The 18,552-nt window shown below is 52.5% G+C and overlaps 1 protein-coding gene across 1 annotated transcript; it reads left to right on the top strand.

The window, feature by feature from the left end:
* The first annotated feature begins 291 nt into the window (after positions 1 to 291).
* On the top strand, positions 292 to 12,774 carry CAPN11 (calpain 11). The gene is made up of 21 exons (XM_060021266.1): positions 292 to 528; positions 888 to 957; positions 2,758 to 2,876; positions 3,936 to 4,069; positions 4,272 to 4,440; positions 5,955 to 6,038; positions 6,128 to 6,213; positions 6,458 to 6,532; positions 6,800 to 6,960; positions 7,109 to 7,278; positions 9,657 to 9,668; positions 9,959 to 10,170; positions 10,463 to 10,502; positions 10,600 to 10,668; positions 10,754 to 10,811; positions 10,938 to 11,002; positions 11,281 to 11,349; positions 11,802 to 11,880; positions 11,978 to 12,094; positions 12,565 to 12,623; positions 12,748 to 12,774. Exons 1-21 carry the CDS (start codon positions 301 to 303, stop codon positions 12,772 to 12,774), a joined length of 2,103 nt encoding a protein of 700 aa, XP_059877249.1. The 5' UTR covers positions 292 to 300.
* The last annotated feature ends 5,778 nt before the right edge of the window (positions 12,775 to 18,552 follow it).

Below are 18,552 nucleotides of genomic sequence, written 5' to 3'. Positions count from 1 at the left end.
TGCACCCTTTTACATCCCCAGCAGCAGTGCCCGAGCGCTCCAATTTCTCCACACCCTCGCCAGCACGTGTTGTTACCAGTCTTTTGGATTAGAGCCGTCCTAGTGGGTGTGAAGTAGTATCTCATTGTGACCTGGATTTACATTTGTCTGTTGACGAAGGATGTGGAGCAGTTTTCATATGATTATTGGTCACTTGTGTATCTTCTTCAGAAAAACACCTATTCAGATCCTTTGTCCATTTTTTGATTAGGTTATTTGTCTTTTTATTATTCAGCGGAGACCGTTTTCACCAACAAGGGGATGGCGGCTCACATAAGCCAGAACCGACTCAAGGCCAAGGGCATGGGCCAGCACCACAACGCCCAGAACTACAACAACCAGAGCTTTGAGGAGCTGCGAGCACTCTGCCTACGGAAGGGGCAGCTGTTCAAGGACCCCTTTTTCCCTGCTGAACCCAGCTCACTGGGCTTCAAGGAACTGGGCCCCAACTCCAAACACGTGCAGAACATCAGCTGGCAGCGGCCCCGTGTGGGCACTGGGAAGGGAGGCATGGACTCATGGGGGGTGGGGGTAGTAGTGACGTCCCAGTCACTTGGATAATCTCCAATCCCCCACCGCCCTATCTTGGCTCTGTACTAGACTCCATTTCCATCAAGGCAGGGGACGGTTCGGGACAAGCTTAAGTAAAACCTCTCAGAAAACCCCTGGGAAAGTCACTCACTGACCTTTGCCATCCCAGCCTACAATTAGGCCAAGTTCCCCCTGCCGCACCCCCATCCATGTTTCCCCTAGAACTCCAAGAGACAGCAGCATTCCCCAGGGAAGTGGGAGGGAGCTTGGGAGGGGGGTGTCCTGGGCTCTCTGAAACTTTTATTCCTTCATTGCAGCAAATCACAAGCAATCCTCAATTCATTGTGAATGGGGTCAGCCCGACTGACATCTGCCAGGGGGTGCTCGGTGAGTGGGGGGCAGGAAAGCTGGGGGCAGGGGGTGAATTGGGAGAGTGCCAGGGTGTCTCCTGAGGCTGGGGGACTGGCAGCCCTGGGTTCAGACAGCTCTTCTGTGTCCCTTTTCCTCCCCTAATCCGGATTCCACCCCTACCTGCTGCCATCTGGGTCTGGGAGTAAGCAGGGTGCTGTTTTAGTTATCAGTTGCTCCAAGAGTCAGTGACTGAAAGCAACAACCAACATCTATCATCTCACAGTTTCTCCGGGGCAGGAATTAGGAAGCAGCATAGCCTGGTTGGTCTGGCTCAGGGTTTCTCATGAGGTGCCACAGGAGCTGAAGGATTCCCTTCCAAGATGGTGCACTCACGTGGCAGGTGGCCCCAGGTCCTTGCCACATGAGCTTCTCCGTAGGACGCTTAAGTGTCCACACATGGTAGCTGGCCTCCCACTGAGTGAGCGGCCCGAGAGAGAGAACAAGGAGGAAGCCCGAATGCCTTCACCACCTGGTCTCAGGAGAAGCAGGCGGTAACTTCCCCATGTTCTGCTGTTAAAAGCGAGCTCGCGGGCTTCCCTGGTGGTGCAGTGGTTGAGAGTCCACCTGCCGATGCAGGGGACACGGGTTCGTGCCCCGGTCTGGGAAGATCCCACGTGCCGCGGAGTGGCTGGGCCCGTGAGCCATGGCCGCTGAGCCTGCACGTCCAGGGCCTGTGCTCCGCAACGGGAGAGGCCACAACAGTGAGAGGCCCGCATACCGCAAAAAGAAAAAAAAAAAGCAAGCTCGCAATCCGGCCTAAGGTCAAGGAAAGGGAAATTAGGCTTCCGCTAACCACTGCAAGTGACACGACTTCCTCAAGTCTGGGGTATCAGGTAAAGGAGAGGCCACTCTCCCGCAGGCTCCCACGGACAGCCCCCAGAGAGAACTTCCTCCCTAAGCCTGGTCCTATTCCCCGGTTTCCTCCAAACCCCTCATTGCATCTTAAGGAAGAAGGCCAGGGTGGGCTTCCTCTGGGCTGAATTGTGTCCCATTTGTGGCAGAGAAGAGGGCAGGGTGTGGGTAGGGCAGAGGCCAAGGAGACAGCAGGTCCCACAGCTGCCACTGGGGCTCACTGAGCTGGAGGGCCCAGGGTTACCGGAGGAAAAATTGCTTCTCCCTAGGTGTCCTTTCCACAATGGTGACGAGAGTGTCCTTAACATTCCTCTCCCCCCTTCTACCCCCCTCCAAGTGTTCCTCAGGCAGCAGAAGGCCTTGGTAATCACAGAAGCTTTGCCAGTGCCCTCAGCCACAGCCTGGCCCATGTACCCCCTCAGGGCACCACCCTGCCCCAAGCCCCACCCATGGTCTGAGATTCCCCAGGAGAGATGGCAACAGATGACCTCAGCCCAAGAATCCTGCCCCTGTGTCCCAGTGAGGGTACAGACTGAGCCCCTGGGGTCTCTAGTATTACGGGGCTGATCACCACACCACTGTAATCATGGGGTAGAAGTGGGGGGCCATGGGGAAGGGGATCGGCCTTGTTCAAGGGACAGGAGACGATTGGCTGTCCCCCAAAGATGGCAGGTCCCAGAGGGAGGAGTAAGACCAAGGCCAAAAACACCTTCTCCCCAAATCCCAGAACAAGAACGTCTGGCTCTGATTTGTGAGTCTCTCGCCTCACAGGAAAGGTGGAGAACTCACCCCCAGAGCTGGCCCTTCTGCAGTGGGAGGGCATCGGGGAGGGGGCCACAGAGCAGCTCCTGATCTTCTGGGGCTTGGACTCTGGGACCCACACACATGGGAGTGCTCAAACGGGGAGCCCTTCTGTCCTTCCAGGGGACTGCTGGCTGCTGGCTGCCATCGGCTCCCTTACAGTGTACCCCGAACTGCTGTACCGCGTGGTGCCCAGGGGGCAGAGCTTCAAGAAAAACTATGCTGGTATCTTCCATTTTCAGGTGAAGGGCGATTTGAAAGCCAGAGTTGATTTGTGTATGAGGGGTGGGTGTGTGTGTGTGTGTGTGTGTGTGTGTGTGTGTGTGTGCGTGTGTGAGAGAGAAAGAATTAGTACATGCTTTGAAGTTTACCTTTTTTCTTTCCTTTTTGAAAAAAACAACATTTATTAGGGTGGATTTTTGTCTAATTATCAGAGAAATATCCTCTCACTAAAGAAATTCTGTAAGCTAATTTTTTTTTTTTTTTTTTTTGGCGGTGCGCGGGCCTCTCACCGTTGTGGCCTCTCCCGTTGCGGAGCACAGGCTCCGGACGCGCAGGCTCAGCGGCCATGGCTCACGGGCCCAGCCGCTCCGCGGCATGTGGGATCTTCCCGGACCGGGGCACGAACCCGTGTCCCCTGCATCGGCAGGCGGACTCTCAACCACTGCGCCACCAGGGAAGCCCTAAGCTAATTTTTTAAAGCCCCCAAAGGAAATAGTTATCAGTTTGTGATTCATTCTCCTCCTCCTCTTCCTCCTGCTTCTCCCTCTGTCTCTGTCTTTCTCTCGGTAGATACACGCACATATGTATATGCACGTATACGTGTGTGTATGTGAATGTGCGCATATGACATTGGGAGTTTCTGTCATGTAATTTTTGTAATCTGCTCTTCAAATTATTCAACATGTGGACAAATTCCTCATGTCATAAAAATATTTCTGAAAGTCCCAAGAGTTTTTAAGACCTCAGAAGTCCTAAAAGTCCAGCCAAGGTCAAAAGGTGGGTGGGTCCCTCTGGAGGCCATGGCAGAACCTGGAGGTGAGGCTGGGGGGAGGTTCAGGCCTTTCACTGCCTTTCTTTGGCGGCGGCGGCGGCGGCGGAGGGGTGGGGGGCCCTCTGTTACTGGTGTGTCACTGAACCTGACACCAGGAGGCGCTCGTGTAACAGAGTCTTCATGCAAGAAGGGAGGGTGATGTGCGCGCGCGCGCGCGTGCGCGCATGTATGTGTGTCTGAGCTCGGAAGGGGGCCTGGGGCATACAGATGCCCCACGCCCCGCTGAGACCCACCTTGCCGCCCGCAGATTTGGCAATTTGGGCAGTGGATGGACGTGGTGGTGGATGACCGGCTGCCCACAAAGAATGGCAAGCTGGTGTTCGTGCATTCAGCCGAGCGCACCGAGTTCTGGAGTGCCCTGCTGGAGAAGGCGTACGCCAAGTGAGTGCCCCAGCCTGGCGATTTGCCTGGCCTCCAGGCTTGCTCTGACAGTCGGCAGTGACGGGGGCTAGGGGAGCAACTGGAATCAGGGGAAGAGGCAGGGGGACGGCAGGGCATCCCTCCCTTCCCTCACCTCACCCTCTGAGGTCCAAGCTCACGACTGCATCCCAGAGCCCAGACGGTGCCCTCTCTGTGCCCACAGGCTGAACGGATCCTATGAAGCCCTGTCAGGGGGCAACACGGTGGAGGGCTTTGAGGACTTCACGGGGGGCGTGACCCAGAGCTTCCAACTCCGGAAGCCCCCTCCGAACCTGCTGAGGATGCTTAGAAAGGCCATAGAGCGATCATCCCTCATGGGGTGCTCCATCGAAGTAAGCCGTGCTTGGTCCTGCTTCAGGGCCTTTGCACCTGCTGTTGCTTTCACCTAGAAAGTTCTTTCTCCAAATACCTGCATAACTAGCTCCTTCTCATTCATCTTTTAGTTCAAATGGCCCTTCCTCAGGCTAGCCTTCTAAATTAGCCGCTCCTGCCCCCCATTTCCTCTCTACTCTGTTTTGATTTTCTCCCCAACATTTATCATGATCAGAAACTGTCTTACTTATCGACGTGTATATTCACAACAAATCTTCTCCAGACAGTTTTCATATTCCATGAAGACAGTCACTTTATTTGTCTCATTCACTGCTGGGTCCTGGGACTTAAGATGGTACTTGGCATGCAATAGATACCCAACACATATTTGTTCAAATAAATAAATGAACCCAGAGTGCTACTGTAAGACCCAGCAATTGTATTCTTGGGCATTTATCCCAGAGAAATGAAGACTTATGTCCACACAAAAGCCTGTACCCAAGTGTTCAAAGCAGCTCTATTCATAATAACCAGAACCTGGAAACAACTTAGATGTCTTTCAAAGGGTGAATAGTTGGACAGGTGCGTACATACCAGAGGATACTACTCAGCAATAAGAAGAGATGAACTATTGACACACAAAACAACTTGGATGAATCTCAAGGAAATTATGCTGCATGGAAAAAGCCAATCCCGAAAGATTCCATACTGTATGATTCCATTTATATGACAGTCCTGAAATGACAAAGTTTTTTTAAATGGAGAACAGATTAGGAGTTGTCAGAGGTTAGGGAAGAGGGTCATAAGAGGTGGATGTTGCTTACAAAAGGGCAACACCAGGGATGCTACTGGTGATGGAAATGTTCTATATTGTGGTGATGGTGGTGGATGCAGAAAACTACACGTATGATAACAATGCATAAAACATACACAAATGAGTACGAGTAAAAGTGGAGGCATCTGTATAAGACTGACGAATTGTGTCAACATCTTCATCCTGGTTTTGATATTGTGCTATAGGGAATTCCCTGGCAGTCCAGTGGTTAGGACTCAGCGCTTCCACTGCCAGGGGGCAAGGGTTCGATCCCTCATTGGGAATCTAAGATCTTGCATGTGCGTGACATGGCCAAAAAAGAAAAAACATGATATTGTGCTATAGTTTTGCAAGATGTTACCACTGGGGGATACTGGATATGGGGTGCACGTATCTCTCTGTATTATTTCTTAAAACTGCATGTGAGGGAGCTCCCTGGTGGTCCAGTGGGTAAGACTCGGGGCTCCCAATGCAGGGTCCCGGGCTCAACCCTTGGTCAGGGAACTAGATCCTGCCTGCTGCAACTAAAAGATTCCCCATGCCACAACTAAAAAAAACAAAAACAAAAAAGGAACCTGCGTGTGAGTCTACAATCATTGGAAAATACAAAGTTTAATTAAAAAAAAAAAAATGAACCCAGAGAGTTGTCACCTCACTTCAGGTGCCCCCATCCCTCTGACCAGACCTTGAGTTCCTTTCCTTCCTCTCTGTTCTGCGTAGATCAACAGCCAAAGTGACTTGGAGTCATTGACGGAAAGGATGCTGGTGAAAGGACATGCTTACTCAGTGACCGGCCTTCAGGATGTGAGTCTGACCACTACACCCCACCCAGAGGGACAGGAGGAGGACTTCTGTGACCCTACACTCCTAACCTTTGCCCACAACCCACCCAGGTCCTGTACCGCGGCAGGATGGAAACACTGATTCGGGTCCGGAATCCCTGGGGCCGGATTGAGTGGAATGGAGCCTGGAGTGACAAGTAGGTGCCCAGAGCAGCCCTCTGGGGGGAGGGGCAGAGCACAGAGCAGGCCCACGAGCAAGGCCATGCCACAGAGGGACCGACTGGCATCCAGTCACCTGCGCCCAGTGTGAGCCCTTCCCCTCTAGATTCTCCATCTAACCAGGACCCCCAGTAGGCAGACATTCAGGGGTAAGGGCATCCCTGGGGGAGGACCGAGGTGCCTCCCGACCCCCTGCCCCTCCACTGCCTGTCTCTGCTCCAGTGCCAAGGAGTGGGAAGAGGTGGCCCCAGACGTCCAGAGGCAGCTGCTGCACAGGAAGGAGGACGGAGAGTTCTGGTCAGCGCCGCTTGAGAAGGACCACCTTCTGTCCCCATACCCAGTCCTTTCATCTCTCCTGCCACTGTCCCACCTGTGCCTTGGATGGGGAGGCTCTGGGGGTCGCCTACAGATGTGGGTGTGCTGCTGATGGGCTCTGGCCCATCTAGTTGCGGCAAGTGGGGGGCTACTCTTCATTGCGGTGCGTGGGCTTCTCATTGGGTGGCTTCTCGTTGTGGAGCACGGGCTCTAGGCGCGCGGGCTTCTTGCCGCTCCCCTCCACCACAGGATGTCCTACGGAGATTTCCTGGACAACTTCACCCTCCTGGAAATCTGCAACCTGATACCCGACACGCTTTGTGGGGACTACAAGAGGTGTTGGCACACCACCTTCTACGAGGGCAGCTGGAGGAGGGGCAGCACTGCAGGGGGCTGCCGGAGCTACATTGGTGGGCGAGGGGACTCAGGGGAGCAGGGAGCAAGGGCTGGGCCACTGACTCACCGCACACCTGGGCCCCGTTGAGGAGGCGGGCACTTGGCTGGGAAGCCCGTCCACCCTGGGAAGGGCAGGGCCATCCTGACCTGCTTCCTCCACAGACACATTCTGGACCAACCCACAGTTTAAGATCTCTCTCCCCGAGGAGGATGATGCCCCAGAAGACGACGAAGCCGTCTGCACCTGCCTGGTGGCCCTGATGCAGAAGAACTGGAGGCGGGCACGGCCCCAGGGAGCCCAGCTGCAGACCATCGGCTTTGTCATCTACTCCGTGTGTGCCCAGCTGGTCCCCCAGCCACTCTTGCTCTCCCCATGGCCTCACCCCTGGGACCACTGCACACCCCACCCCACCACCTGCCCCGGGACCAGGACACCCTCCAACTGCCTCCACACCCCTGTCTCTTTCCTTTTTCCTTTTTTTTTTTAATTGGAATATAGTTGATTTACAAGGTTTATCAGTTGTACTTATACATATATCCAGTTTTTTTTAAGGAATTTTGCCTTTTTTTAAAAAAAGTAATTAATTTATTAATTTATGGCTGTGTTGGCTCTTCGTTTCTGTGTGAGGGCTTCCTCTAGTTGCGGCAAGCGGGGGCCACTCTTCATCGCGGTGCGCGGGCCTCTTACTATCGCGGCTTCTCTGTTGCGGAGCACAGGCTCCAGATGCGCAGGCTCAGTAATTGTGGCTCACGGGGCTAGTTGCTCCGCGGCATGTGGGATCTTCCCAGACCAGAGCTCGAACCCGTGTCCCCTGCATTGGCAGGCAGATTCTCAACCACTGCGCCACCAGGGAAGCCCCACTTTTTTTTTTTTTAAGATTCTTTTCCCATATAGGTCATTGCAGAGTATTAAGTAGTTTTCCCTGTGCTATACAGTAGGTCCTTATTAGTTATCTATTTTTTAAATTTTTTAAAAATTTATTTGTTTATTTATTTATGTATTTTTGGCTGCGTTGGGTCTTCGTTGCTGCGCGTGGCTTCCTCTAGTTGCGGCAAGTGTGGGGCTACTCTTCGTTGCGGTGTGTGGGCTTCTCATTGGGTGGCTTCTCTTGTTGTGCCGCACCGGCTCTAGGCGCGCGGGCTTCAGTAGTTGTGGCACGCGGGCTCAGTAGTTGTGGCCTGCGGGGTCTAGAGCGTGGGCTCTGTAGTTGTGGCACACGGGCTTAGTTGCTCCATGGCGTGTGGGGATCTTCCTGGACCAGGGCTCGAACCCGTGTCCCCTGCATTGGCAGGCGGATTCTTAACCACTGTGCCACCAGGGAAGTCCTAGTTATCTATTTTATATATAGTAGTGTGTATATGTCAATCCCAATCTCCCAATTTAATCCTCGCTGGCCATCTCGGCCCTGTCTCTTTCTGGAGTGGTGCTTTGCGCTTTTGAGGCAGGGCTGACAGTTTTCTTTTTCAGATTTGTAAAATCTAAAACACTTAGGGAGCACTTCCTCTGTGCCAGGCATTGTTCCCAAGGCCTTTCGAATAGTAACGCCTTTAATGAAGAGGGAGGAGATTGGGAGCCAGAGAGGTGAGGTCACTTGTCCTAACTCACACCAGTTCCCACACACTCGGAGATTTCTCCACGGCCCCCAAGCCTCCCCACATGGGAGCATGGACTCCGGCCAAGAGAAACCTCTGACAAGCATTTCCCAAACGGTGCTTTGCAAAATCCTAGAAATGCCCGTTTGTCCATTCATTTACATAGTCAGTGATATTCACGGAGCACGTACTGCATGCCAGGCCCCAGTCAGTCTGCAGAGGTTCAAACGTGAACAGAAGCAGACACGAGCCTTGCCCTCCTCCTAGGCTGTGAGTCCCCCAGGTTAACAGACACACCTGAAGCCATTTCCAAGGTTAGACACAGCCCTGCCCGGAAAGGCTGTATTCTCTACCCCAACCCAGAGCTCCACGGGGCCATCAGTATATTAAAGGTTCTGGTCATCCCTGGAGGAGCCCAACCTATTTATCTTGGTTTATCTCACCTTTTTACAAACTTCTATGTGCTCATTCCTCGGTTTCAATAATCTCCTATTAACTTCCTGCAAGACATGAGCGCTCCATGGAAAATGCTCTCCTAGTTTTTTATCCCAGCTCTTCAACTGTTCAGCAGTGTGAGATTGGGCAAGTTATCTCACCTCTGGGGGGTTCTCTTTCCCATCCTTAACCTGCAGTGGCAAAAATCTCCCCTTCGCAAAACTTTGTGTAAACCGTACTTTGCCATCCAAAGCAGAAGGGTTATTGTTTTTTATTGGGGTGTAGTTGTTTTACAATGTTGTGTTAGTTTCTACTGTACAGCGAAGTGGAGTTCCCTGTGCTATACAGTACGTTCTCGTTAGTTATCTATTTTATACATATTAGTGTATATATGTCAATCCCAATCTCCCAATTCATCCCACCACCACCCCTTTCCCCCCTTGGTGTCCATACGTTTGTTCTGTACGTCTGTGTCTCTATTTCTGCCTTGCATACTGGTCCATCTGTGCCATTTTTCTAGATTCAAAGCGGAAGTGTTATTAACGCTGGGACTTTTAGCTCTTAGAGCCCACGCCCCTCCCCACCACCAGCATCCCAGTGCCCTTAGCACCCCCTGGCTTCCACAGGCCTGAGCCCTTTCACCATCCTGGGGATCTGACCCTCCTCTCTCTTCCCTTCCCAGGTCCCAAAGGAGGTACAGAAGACGTGGGGCTTGATTCTGGGCAGACATCCGCCCCGCTCCTGGCATGTGGATGGGCAAGGGGTGGAATTCGGGGAAGGGTTCTGGGGCCCACTGGGTCAGAGTTCCAGCCCCCTTGGGCCCTGAGTGAGGGTCAGGGAAGGAGACGACCACACTGGGGTTACCTGCCAGATGGGCAGGGTCCAGGCCCTCCCTAGCCCTGCCCAGCTGGGCATCACCGTGGGGGGTCCCTCCCTCCCTGCCCTCCCCTGTGGGCCCTGTACCCACCTCCAGGGCACGTACAGTTTCAGAACCTCCAGGACGTCCACTTGAAAAAGGACTTCTTCGTGAAGTATCAGGACCTGGGCTTCTCAGAGATCTTCACCAACTCACGGGAGGTTAGCAGCCACCTCCGGCTGCCTCCGGGGGAATACATCATCATTCCCTCCACCCTTGAGCCGCACAAGGATGCTGACTTCCTGCTCCGGGTCTTCACGGAGAAGCACAGCGAGTCCTGGTGAGGGGCCCCACCTCACTGCTCCAAGGCCACCTGCCCCAGAGCTGTAAGATTCAAGCTCAGGGGGCAGTCAGCTGGGTCCCCCCGCCCCCGTCCCTATTGTACAGTCAGGGAAACTTAGGCATGAGGCAGGGAAGTCCCAGGTAGTAGCAGAGCCAGAATCAGAAGCCAGATCGCACGGAGCCCGTTCCGTATTGCTGCAGACACACGACACGACCTCCCTGACCATCCCACTGGAATCCCTGTCTCCCTGACCCCTGCTCACTCCGAACCTTCATCCACCTCTGCCCAGGGAACTGGATGAAGCCAACATCGCTGAGCTTCTCCAAGAGGTGAGGGGAGGCTGTGGGGGGTGGGATTTGGGGGCGGCATGTAGGGGTGTGGAAGAACTTTCTGGACTGTGTCCCTCTCCCACTCCTTTCCCTCCAGGAGAACATCTCTGAGAATGACATAGACCAGGACTTCATACGTTTGTTTCACATAGTGGCCGGTGGAGAGGTGAGAGGCAGAGGGCTGGGGGATTGAAAGGAGGTGGTTTGGGGCTGAAGGGGCCAGAGCCGGGGTTTACGGTCCCCCTTTCTAGGACAAGGAGGTGGGCATATATGAGCTACAGAAGCTGCTCAACAAGGTGTTCTCCGAAGGTGAGTCTTCCATCCCCCACTCACAACCCTTCCCCCCACCCTTAATCACCCCCCACCTCTCCCCCCAAACCCCGACCACACCCTGCTCATCCCTCCCCTTCTTCCTGCCCCTTCCCTCCCTCACAGTCAAAAACCTCAAAACCAAGGGTTTCAGCCTGGACGTGTGCCGCTGTATGGTCAACCTCTTGGATGTATCTTCCTGTCCAGTGGGCAGTCCTGTCCAGTGCTCTCCTGCCCCAGCCCCCTACCCCTGAGCCTGGCCCTAAGGTGGCCATCTCTGACCAGCCATGCCCTCCTTCCGGGTGGGGATTAGGCGCTGGGGTAACAAAAGATGCCAGGTCTTCCGGCTGTTACCATGGTTACCATACAGGCCCCTTGGGTCTTGTGCCCTACCTCGGTGAGTCCCTCTGCTTCCCAGCCCCCAGGATGCCCTCCCCACCCTCCTCTTATATCCTTGACTACCTCCCAGAAAGATGGCTCTGGCAAACTGGGGCTTCAGGAGTTCCAGATCCTGTGGAGAAAAATCAAGAAATGGACGGTAAAGGGCATTGAGGGGGCAGTTTATGGAGGTAAGAAAGAGAGGTCCTCCGGAGGGAAGAGGACTAGTAAGGATGGAGCTGGAACAGGAGCCCCTGACTAGACACACACACACACACACACACACACACACACACACACACACACACACACACACACACACACACACACACACCAGGATGGAGCCGTTGATGTGTTGGCGTATTAACTAGTCAAAATATTCAATAACCAGCACAGTCCAGGTATCAGCCAGCGTAAAGGATACAGGCAGAGAGCCCCGGGCAGGGTGCCAGGAAGTAACCCCACAGTCACCAGGTGATAGGAATACTGGAGCTCAGCGGGTGGGCCAGCGTAGGGGGCCCCCGGGGTCTTGGGTAGCAGTCGTGAAGCATTTCATCACTTCAGCCACCGTGCCATGCACACGGCCCTACCACATCTGTCCTGTTGCTTCAGGACATCTTCCGAGAGTGTGACCAGGACCACTCAGGCACCTTGAACTCCTATGAGATGCGCTTGGCAATTGAGAAAGCAGGTGGCCAGGGGCAGGAGAGGGCTTTGGGGCAGGGACGGGGGAGGCAGCGGCGGTCAGAGGGCTGGACTCTCCCCCTCCACACTCCTCTCTCTCCCAGGCATCAAACTGAATAACAAGGTGACACAAGTGTTGGTGGCCAGGTATGCAAATGACGAAATGATCATGGATTTTGACAGCTTCATCAGCTGTTTCCTGAGGCTGAAGGCCATGTTCAGTGAGTCAGGCACCTGCCCACTCCCCACCCTGGGCCAGGGGATCGCCGGCCTTCCCCACATACCCACACGAAGAGCACTGCTCCAGAACCATTCCCCTCCACCAGGCACAGATGATCTGGGCTCAGATCCCAGCTCCACCACTTGCTGGCTCTGTTGCCTTGAGCAAGTCACTTTATCTCTCTGTGCCTCTGTTGCCTTACCTATAAATATAGATAACAGTACAGCCTGCATAGAATGGAGGCGGAGATTAAATGAGATAGTATTTGGAGAGCACTCAGAACAGGCCCTGGTTCAGAGCAAGGCTGTAGGAGTCCTTACCATTAATTCCCTGCTGGGCTGGGGGTTTGGCTGGGAAGAGGGAAGGAACGGCTTCTTACACCCTTTCTGACATCCTCCCTAGTCGGGAAGGGGTCTTGCAGACCACTGACTCAGCTCCCAACCCTTCTCCCTTGTCTCCTCCTTGAAACAGCGTACTTTCTAACCATGGACCCTAACAATACTGGCCAGATTTGCTTGAACCTGAACCAGGTACATGGAAAGGATCCTCAGGCACCCACCCCCACCGCCGCGGCTCCACTGGCCCTTCTCTTTCCCCAGACGTCATGCCCCACCACCACCTCACCCATCCTCTGATGTTCTTCTTGCCCCACAGTGGCTGCAGATAACCATGTGGGGTTAGTCACTGCGGGAGCCTGGCTTCCTACCGCCATCGGCCCCGCCCCCTGCCCCGCCCCGCCCCCCCACCACCCCGCCGCCGGGTTCTGGCCTGGGGGCCGGGGTGCTCCTTGTGGCGCTCAACTCTGCGGTCTCTGCTGATGGAACGGCCGAGATGCCGTGCTTATTCCAGCAGCAGGACCTCCAGGCCCACCCTCCCAGCGCAAAGTGTTTTTCCCCCACAGTCTCCCTCCCTCTCTGAGTACATTTCACTAAAGATTAAGTGACACTTCTGCGGTGTCCCCGGCTGGGGAGGCTGTCCACGTTTCCTACCCTACTCAACGCTGGCCTGTTTCATGGCTCCTCCCTTCTCCCCCCAACTCAAGGGCATTATTATAATGAACAACACATGCCACTGGCTTCTGTGTCTCTTGTGTTTCTATGCCAGAAAAAGACTGGCAGGGGTGTAAGTCATTTCCTCAGTACCAAAGAGGGGACACCCAGGAGCTCTCAGTTGGGGTGATACCACCCCCTATCCAGGGAGCATTTGGAAATGTGTGGTTGTCACAGAAGCTAGAGGGCGCTGTTGTCATTTATGGGCAGCGGCTGGGATGCTAAAGGCATAAGAGTCCCTGTCTGTTAACCTTACGCAGCGCGGTACCCAGAGCAGCATCCGACAGGAGGGCTGAGCCGCAGGACCCAGAACCGCCCCTCCCATCTCCTTCCTCAAACTGGAGTCTCCAAAGGTGACACTGCTGGTCTAGCAAAAGTCAAAAATCCTGCACCGGCAGGAGTCAGCCAGTCATAGAAAGGAACTGGCCCTCTTAGATGTGTGGCTGAGAGGGGTGGGGGACAGTGGCCGTGGGTGAGTTCATTCCTGCCTTAAAGGTGTTCAGATTCAAATCATTCTTACTGTTAAAAAACTGCTGACTGCCAGGCTATGGTCCTCACCGGAAGGGTGGAGGGATCCTTGGTTCACCAGTCCTTGACCTTGGAGTCTCCGCCTCAGATGCCCCGTTTCCAGCCCCCAGCCTCCTGCTGCAGTGCGAAAACTGAGACCACCAGCAGTGTCCCCCAACTGCACTTCTCCTGTCCTTCCAGATCGCTCCGTGGCTTCCCGCTCTGGGGAACTGTGCCTGCGAGCTTTTCAGCCTCTTGCATACAGACCACTTCCAAATTCCCTTAGATTAGGGTCGAATAAATCTAAACCCCAAAAGAATTGGGATCCGTCCTGGGTCTGTGTACTTTCAGCTTCCCAGCGTAGCTAGCTTCGTTTCCTCCTGCAGTAAGGACTCAAAGACTTCCTTCTATTTGCACTAAACACGCCCATTCCTCTTATGCTTGGGGGCGTGGGGGGCTTCCAGCCTTCCTGGGTCTGGTGACTGATTCCCTGCACCAGCCCTGCCCCCTGCCTCCTCTGTGATAACTGCCCATCACTGTCACTCCATTGCCTCCCCCACCACCTCCCGAGGAATCATTTCCAGCCCTGCCACTCTCTTCTCCCATCCTCTCCCCTCTGCAGTCTTGTCTGAGAGAGAAGGTCACACTCTGTTAATGAGGGTCTTAAGACTGATTCCTCCACCCTAATTTTCTACCACCACCTTTTCTCCTCAGAGCAGCGAAGGAGCAAAGGTCCCTGGGTGGGTCAGGGATCCTTTGGGAGAGGCCAGAAAACTAGCAGGTCCTTTGAGTTTTGAGAGAACCCGGCAGTGCCCAGTTGGTTCTGGGGAGCCCAGCAAGATGCTGACCCCACCCCATCCTTGTCCCTTGCCCTAGCGGAAGATGCTGCCAACTTCTGGCTGGATGGCCTTGGGCAAATTATTTTATTTCTCTAACAGAGTTTCCTTTTTCTCATCTGTCAGTTGGGGGTGACAGGGAGTTCACTGGTGGCCTAGAGGTTAGGACTCTGGGCTTTCACTACCATGGCCCAGGTTCAAGCCCTGGCCGGGGAACTGAGATATCCCACAAGCCGTGTGGCTCGGCCAAAAAAAAATGGGGGTGACAGTGCCTGTCTCAGGGGGCTGCTGTATGGACGACTGAGGTTATGAGGGTGAAGTACTGTGCTTCCCACAGATGGTAAACTCATTACTGTTACCTAAAAATTGGGTTCCCCTCTTGTTGGGTGTCGAGCCAGAAGACACAACCAAGCCAAAGAGCAGGAGAAGGGACGATTTATTACTTGCGGCGAGTAAGGAGGACCCTGGAGATCTTTCCCAAAGCAGTGTGTCCCCAACAGCCAAACTGGGGACGTTCTAAACTAAGGGTACATGCATATTCATGACGGGGCTTGAGCAGAGGAGAATTCAGCATGGAATTTGGGCAAAAGTCAACAGAGGCCAAGCTTCAGTTGACTGAAGTCACAAGGGCCAGAAAAGGTCAACATCACCATCTCTTAGGTTCCAGTCGAGCTGGTGGTTGAGTGCTTCAGGCTAATCTCTACCGCTGAACCAGAACTGGGAGTCTTTACAACTGATTTATCATCTCTGCCATTCTTACTTCTCTTGCCTAAGTCATTCCGTTCCTCTGTTCCCTCACGATCATTATTACTGAGACCTGTTCAAGGGCAAGCATTGTGGCCAGGCTTAGATCACAAAACGGTTTAGGCTTAAATGGCTTCTCTGACGTCCAAAAACTATATCTGGGGACTTCCCTGGTGGTCCGGTGGGTAACACTCCGCGCTCCCAATGCAGGGGCCCCGGGTTCGATCCCTGGTCGGGGAACTAGATCCTGCATGCATGCCGCAACTGGGAGTCCGCATGCCGCAACTAAGAAGTCTGCACGCTGCAACTAAAAGGTCCCGCATGCCAAAATAAGATCCTGCGCAGCCAAAATAAATAGATAAATGAATAAAAATAAAATCTTAAGAAAAAAAAACTATATCTGGATCCCCCTACCCTTTCTGCTTATACCGTCACCACACTTAGCAGAGCCCCATGTATAGTTTGTGCTCTGAACAACTAAAAGGGGCATCATTCACCCAGATTATGATGTGAGGGGCATCCCAGGATTTTAGCACGTGACTGCCCTGTATTGGAAAAGTGAGATGAACTAGCATACACTTAATAAACATATCTACTTCATGCATGCATCCAACATGTATGCAAACATGCCTACATCACCTTCCTCCACATCCAAACTCTAAAACAAAAGTTCCCCCCAGCTACAGCCAGGCCTGGCTGCTCCCTCCTCCTGCCTGTCAAGTCTGCTCTCTGCACACACACCCTCACCAGCCCCTTCCGACTCAATCTCGTTCAACTTCACTTGCCTCCTTCCCCAGCCTAATGCTTGGGAGACCTTTCTCGTGACGTCCTTGCCGTCTCCCAGTGGTGTGTAACCACATTTTCTGCTCTGCTCTTCTGGTCCTCAGCATGCGGCGTTTCCTCTGTTCACAGAGGTGGGGTTCTGCTGGGCAAGGGCACTAGACCATGCTGCCTGCACCCTGCACAACCCAAGCTGGGTGCCCTTGACTGAGGGCACATGGTAATCTAGAGCTCACCTCTGGATGACTCACTGCCACTGTCCACAGCAGCTGCCCCCGTTTCCTTTAGACCCCTCTCTACACCCTCCACCTGCACTGCAAAGACGAGGCCACATCAGGGAACGGAGGTCCCTTAGAATACATAGCTCCAGAGCTTCGTCCTCTGGTCTCTGAGAAAGTGGGGTCAAAATGTACTAGAAATCTTGCCATTTGCAACAAGACGGATGGACCCTGAGGGCACTATGCTAAATGGAATAACTCAGACAGAGAAAGACAAACACTATGATCTCACAAGTGGAATCTAAAAAAATTTTTTTAATAATTTAAAAACAACTCATAGGACTTCCCTGGTGGCCCAGTGGTTAAGAATCCGCCTGCCAATGCAGGGGACACGGGTTCGAGCCCTGGTCTGGGAAGCTCCCACATGCCACGGAGCAACTAAGCCCGTGCGCCACAACTACTGAGCCTGCGCTCTAGAGCCTGCGAGCTACAACTACTGAGCCCACGTGCCCGAACCACTGAAACCCACGCGCCTAGAGCCCGTGCTCTGCAACAAGACGAGCCACCGCAATGAGAAGCCCTTGCACCACAAATGAAGAGTAGCCCCCGCTCGCCACAACTAGAGAAAGCCCGCGTGCAGCAACGAAGACCCAACACAGCCAAAAATAATAAATAAATTAATTAATTTAAAAGAACAACTCATAGATACAGAGGACAGATTGGTGGTTGCCAGAGGTGGTGGTGAGGGCTGAGTGGAATATGTGAAAGTGGTCAAAAGGAACAAACTTCCAGTGATAAGTCATGGGGGGAATTCCCTGGCAGTCCAGTGGTTAGAATTTCGCGCTTCCACTGCCATGGGCCTGGGTTCAATCCCTGCTCAAGGAACTAAAATCCCACAAGCTGCGTGGTGTGGCCCAAAACAACAGCAACAAAAGAAGTCATGGGGATGTAATGTATGTGGCACAGTGACTATAGTTAATAATACTGTTTTGCATATTTGAAAGTTGCTAAGGCTGTAGATCTTAAAAGTTCTCATCACAAGAAAAATGAGAAGGAAATGTCTGAATCTAGGACTGGGGCAAGAAATATACGGGATGAACCTAGAGCGTCTTGTAGTGCCGGAAATGCTAAAAAAAAAGTAGTAAAAACAAAAAGCATGATGAGATTATGTCAAAGGTGGAGTGTAATTCCCCTCCCCTTAAGTGTGGGTAGCACATAGTGACTTTCTTCCAAAGAGAACAGTGTGGAAATCGAGAGAAAAGAGTAGCTTCGAGACAGAGAAACCTGGGAATTGCCTGGTGGTCCAGTGCTTAGGACTCCACGAGCAGTGAAAGCTGAGGGACCGAGTCCAATCCCTGGTCAGGGAACTAAGGTCCTACAAGCTGCGCGGTGTGGCCAAAAAAAAGAAAAAGTAGAGAAACCTGACAAACACGACTTCAGGCAGGTGATCAAGGTTAACACAAGAGAGATAAACCATGTGGATAGAATATACCCTTGGTATGATGTGATGAGAATGGCATTTTACTTCTGTGGTTTCCTTCCCCAAAACCCCAAACTCCAGTCTAATCATAAGAAAAACATCAGACAAATCCCACTTGAGGGACATTATACAAAACTCCTGACCAATACGCCTCAAAACTGTCAAGGTCATCAAAAACAAGGAAAGTCTGAGAAACTGTCACAGCCAAGAGGAGCCTAAGGAGGTAAGACAATTAAGTGTAATGCGGTGTTCTGGATGGGATCCTGGAACAGAAAAAGGGACATTAAGTAAAAACTAAGGAAATCTCAATAAGTGTGGGTTTTAGGTAATATTATTGTATCCATATTGGTTCCTTAATTGTAACAAATATACTGTACTAAGATATGATATTAATTACAGGGGAAATTGGGTGTGGATATACAGAAATTCTCTGGGCTATCTTCACAATTTTCTGTAAATTTAAAACTATTTGAAAATAAATAGTTTATTTTAAAAAGTAATTAAAAGCAACCCAAGTGCCAATCAATAAATGAATGGATAAAGAAGATGTGATATATATATATATGTGTGTGTGTGTGTGTGTGTGTGTATGTGTATACACACACACACACAGTGGAATATTACTCAGTCACAAAAAAGAATGAAATCTGGCCACTTGCGGCAACATGGATGAACTTAGAGGGTATTATGCTAAGTGCAACAAGTCACACAGAGAAAGACAAATACTGCATGAGTTCACTTATACGTGGAATCTAAACAATAAAACAAATGAACAAGCATAACAAAACAGAAACAGATGTATAGATACAGAGGACAAACAGGTGGTTGTTAGAGGGTAGAAAGGT

This window comes from Delphinus delphis, chromosome 10 (genome assembly GCF_949987515.2).
Source record: "Delphinus delphis chromosome 10, mDelDel1.2, whole genome shotgun sequence".
Taxonomy (NCBI): domain Eukaryota; kingdom Metazoa; phylum Chordata; class Mammalia; order Artiodactyla; family Delphinidae; genus Delphinus; species Delphinus delphis.
Note: the sequence above shows the minus strand (reverse complement) of the source record. Positions and strands in the feature narration are given on the sequence as shown.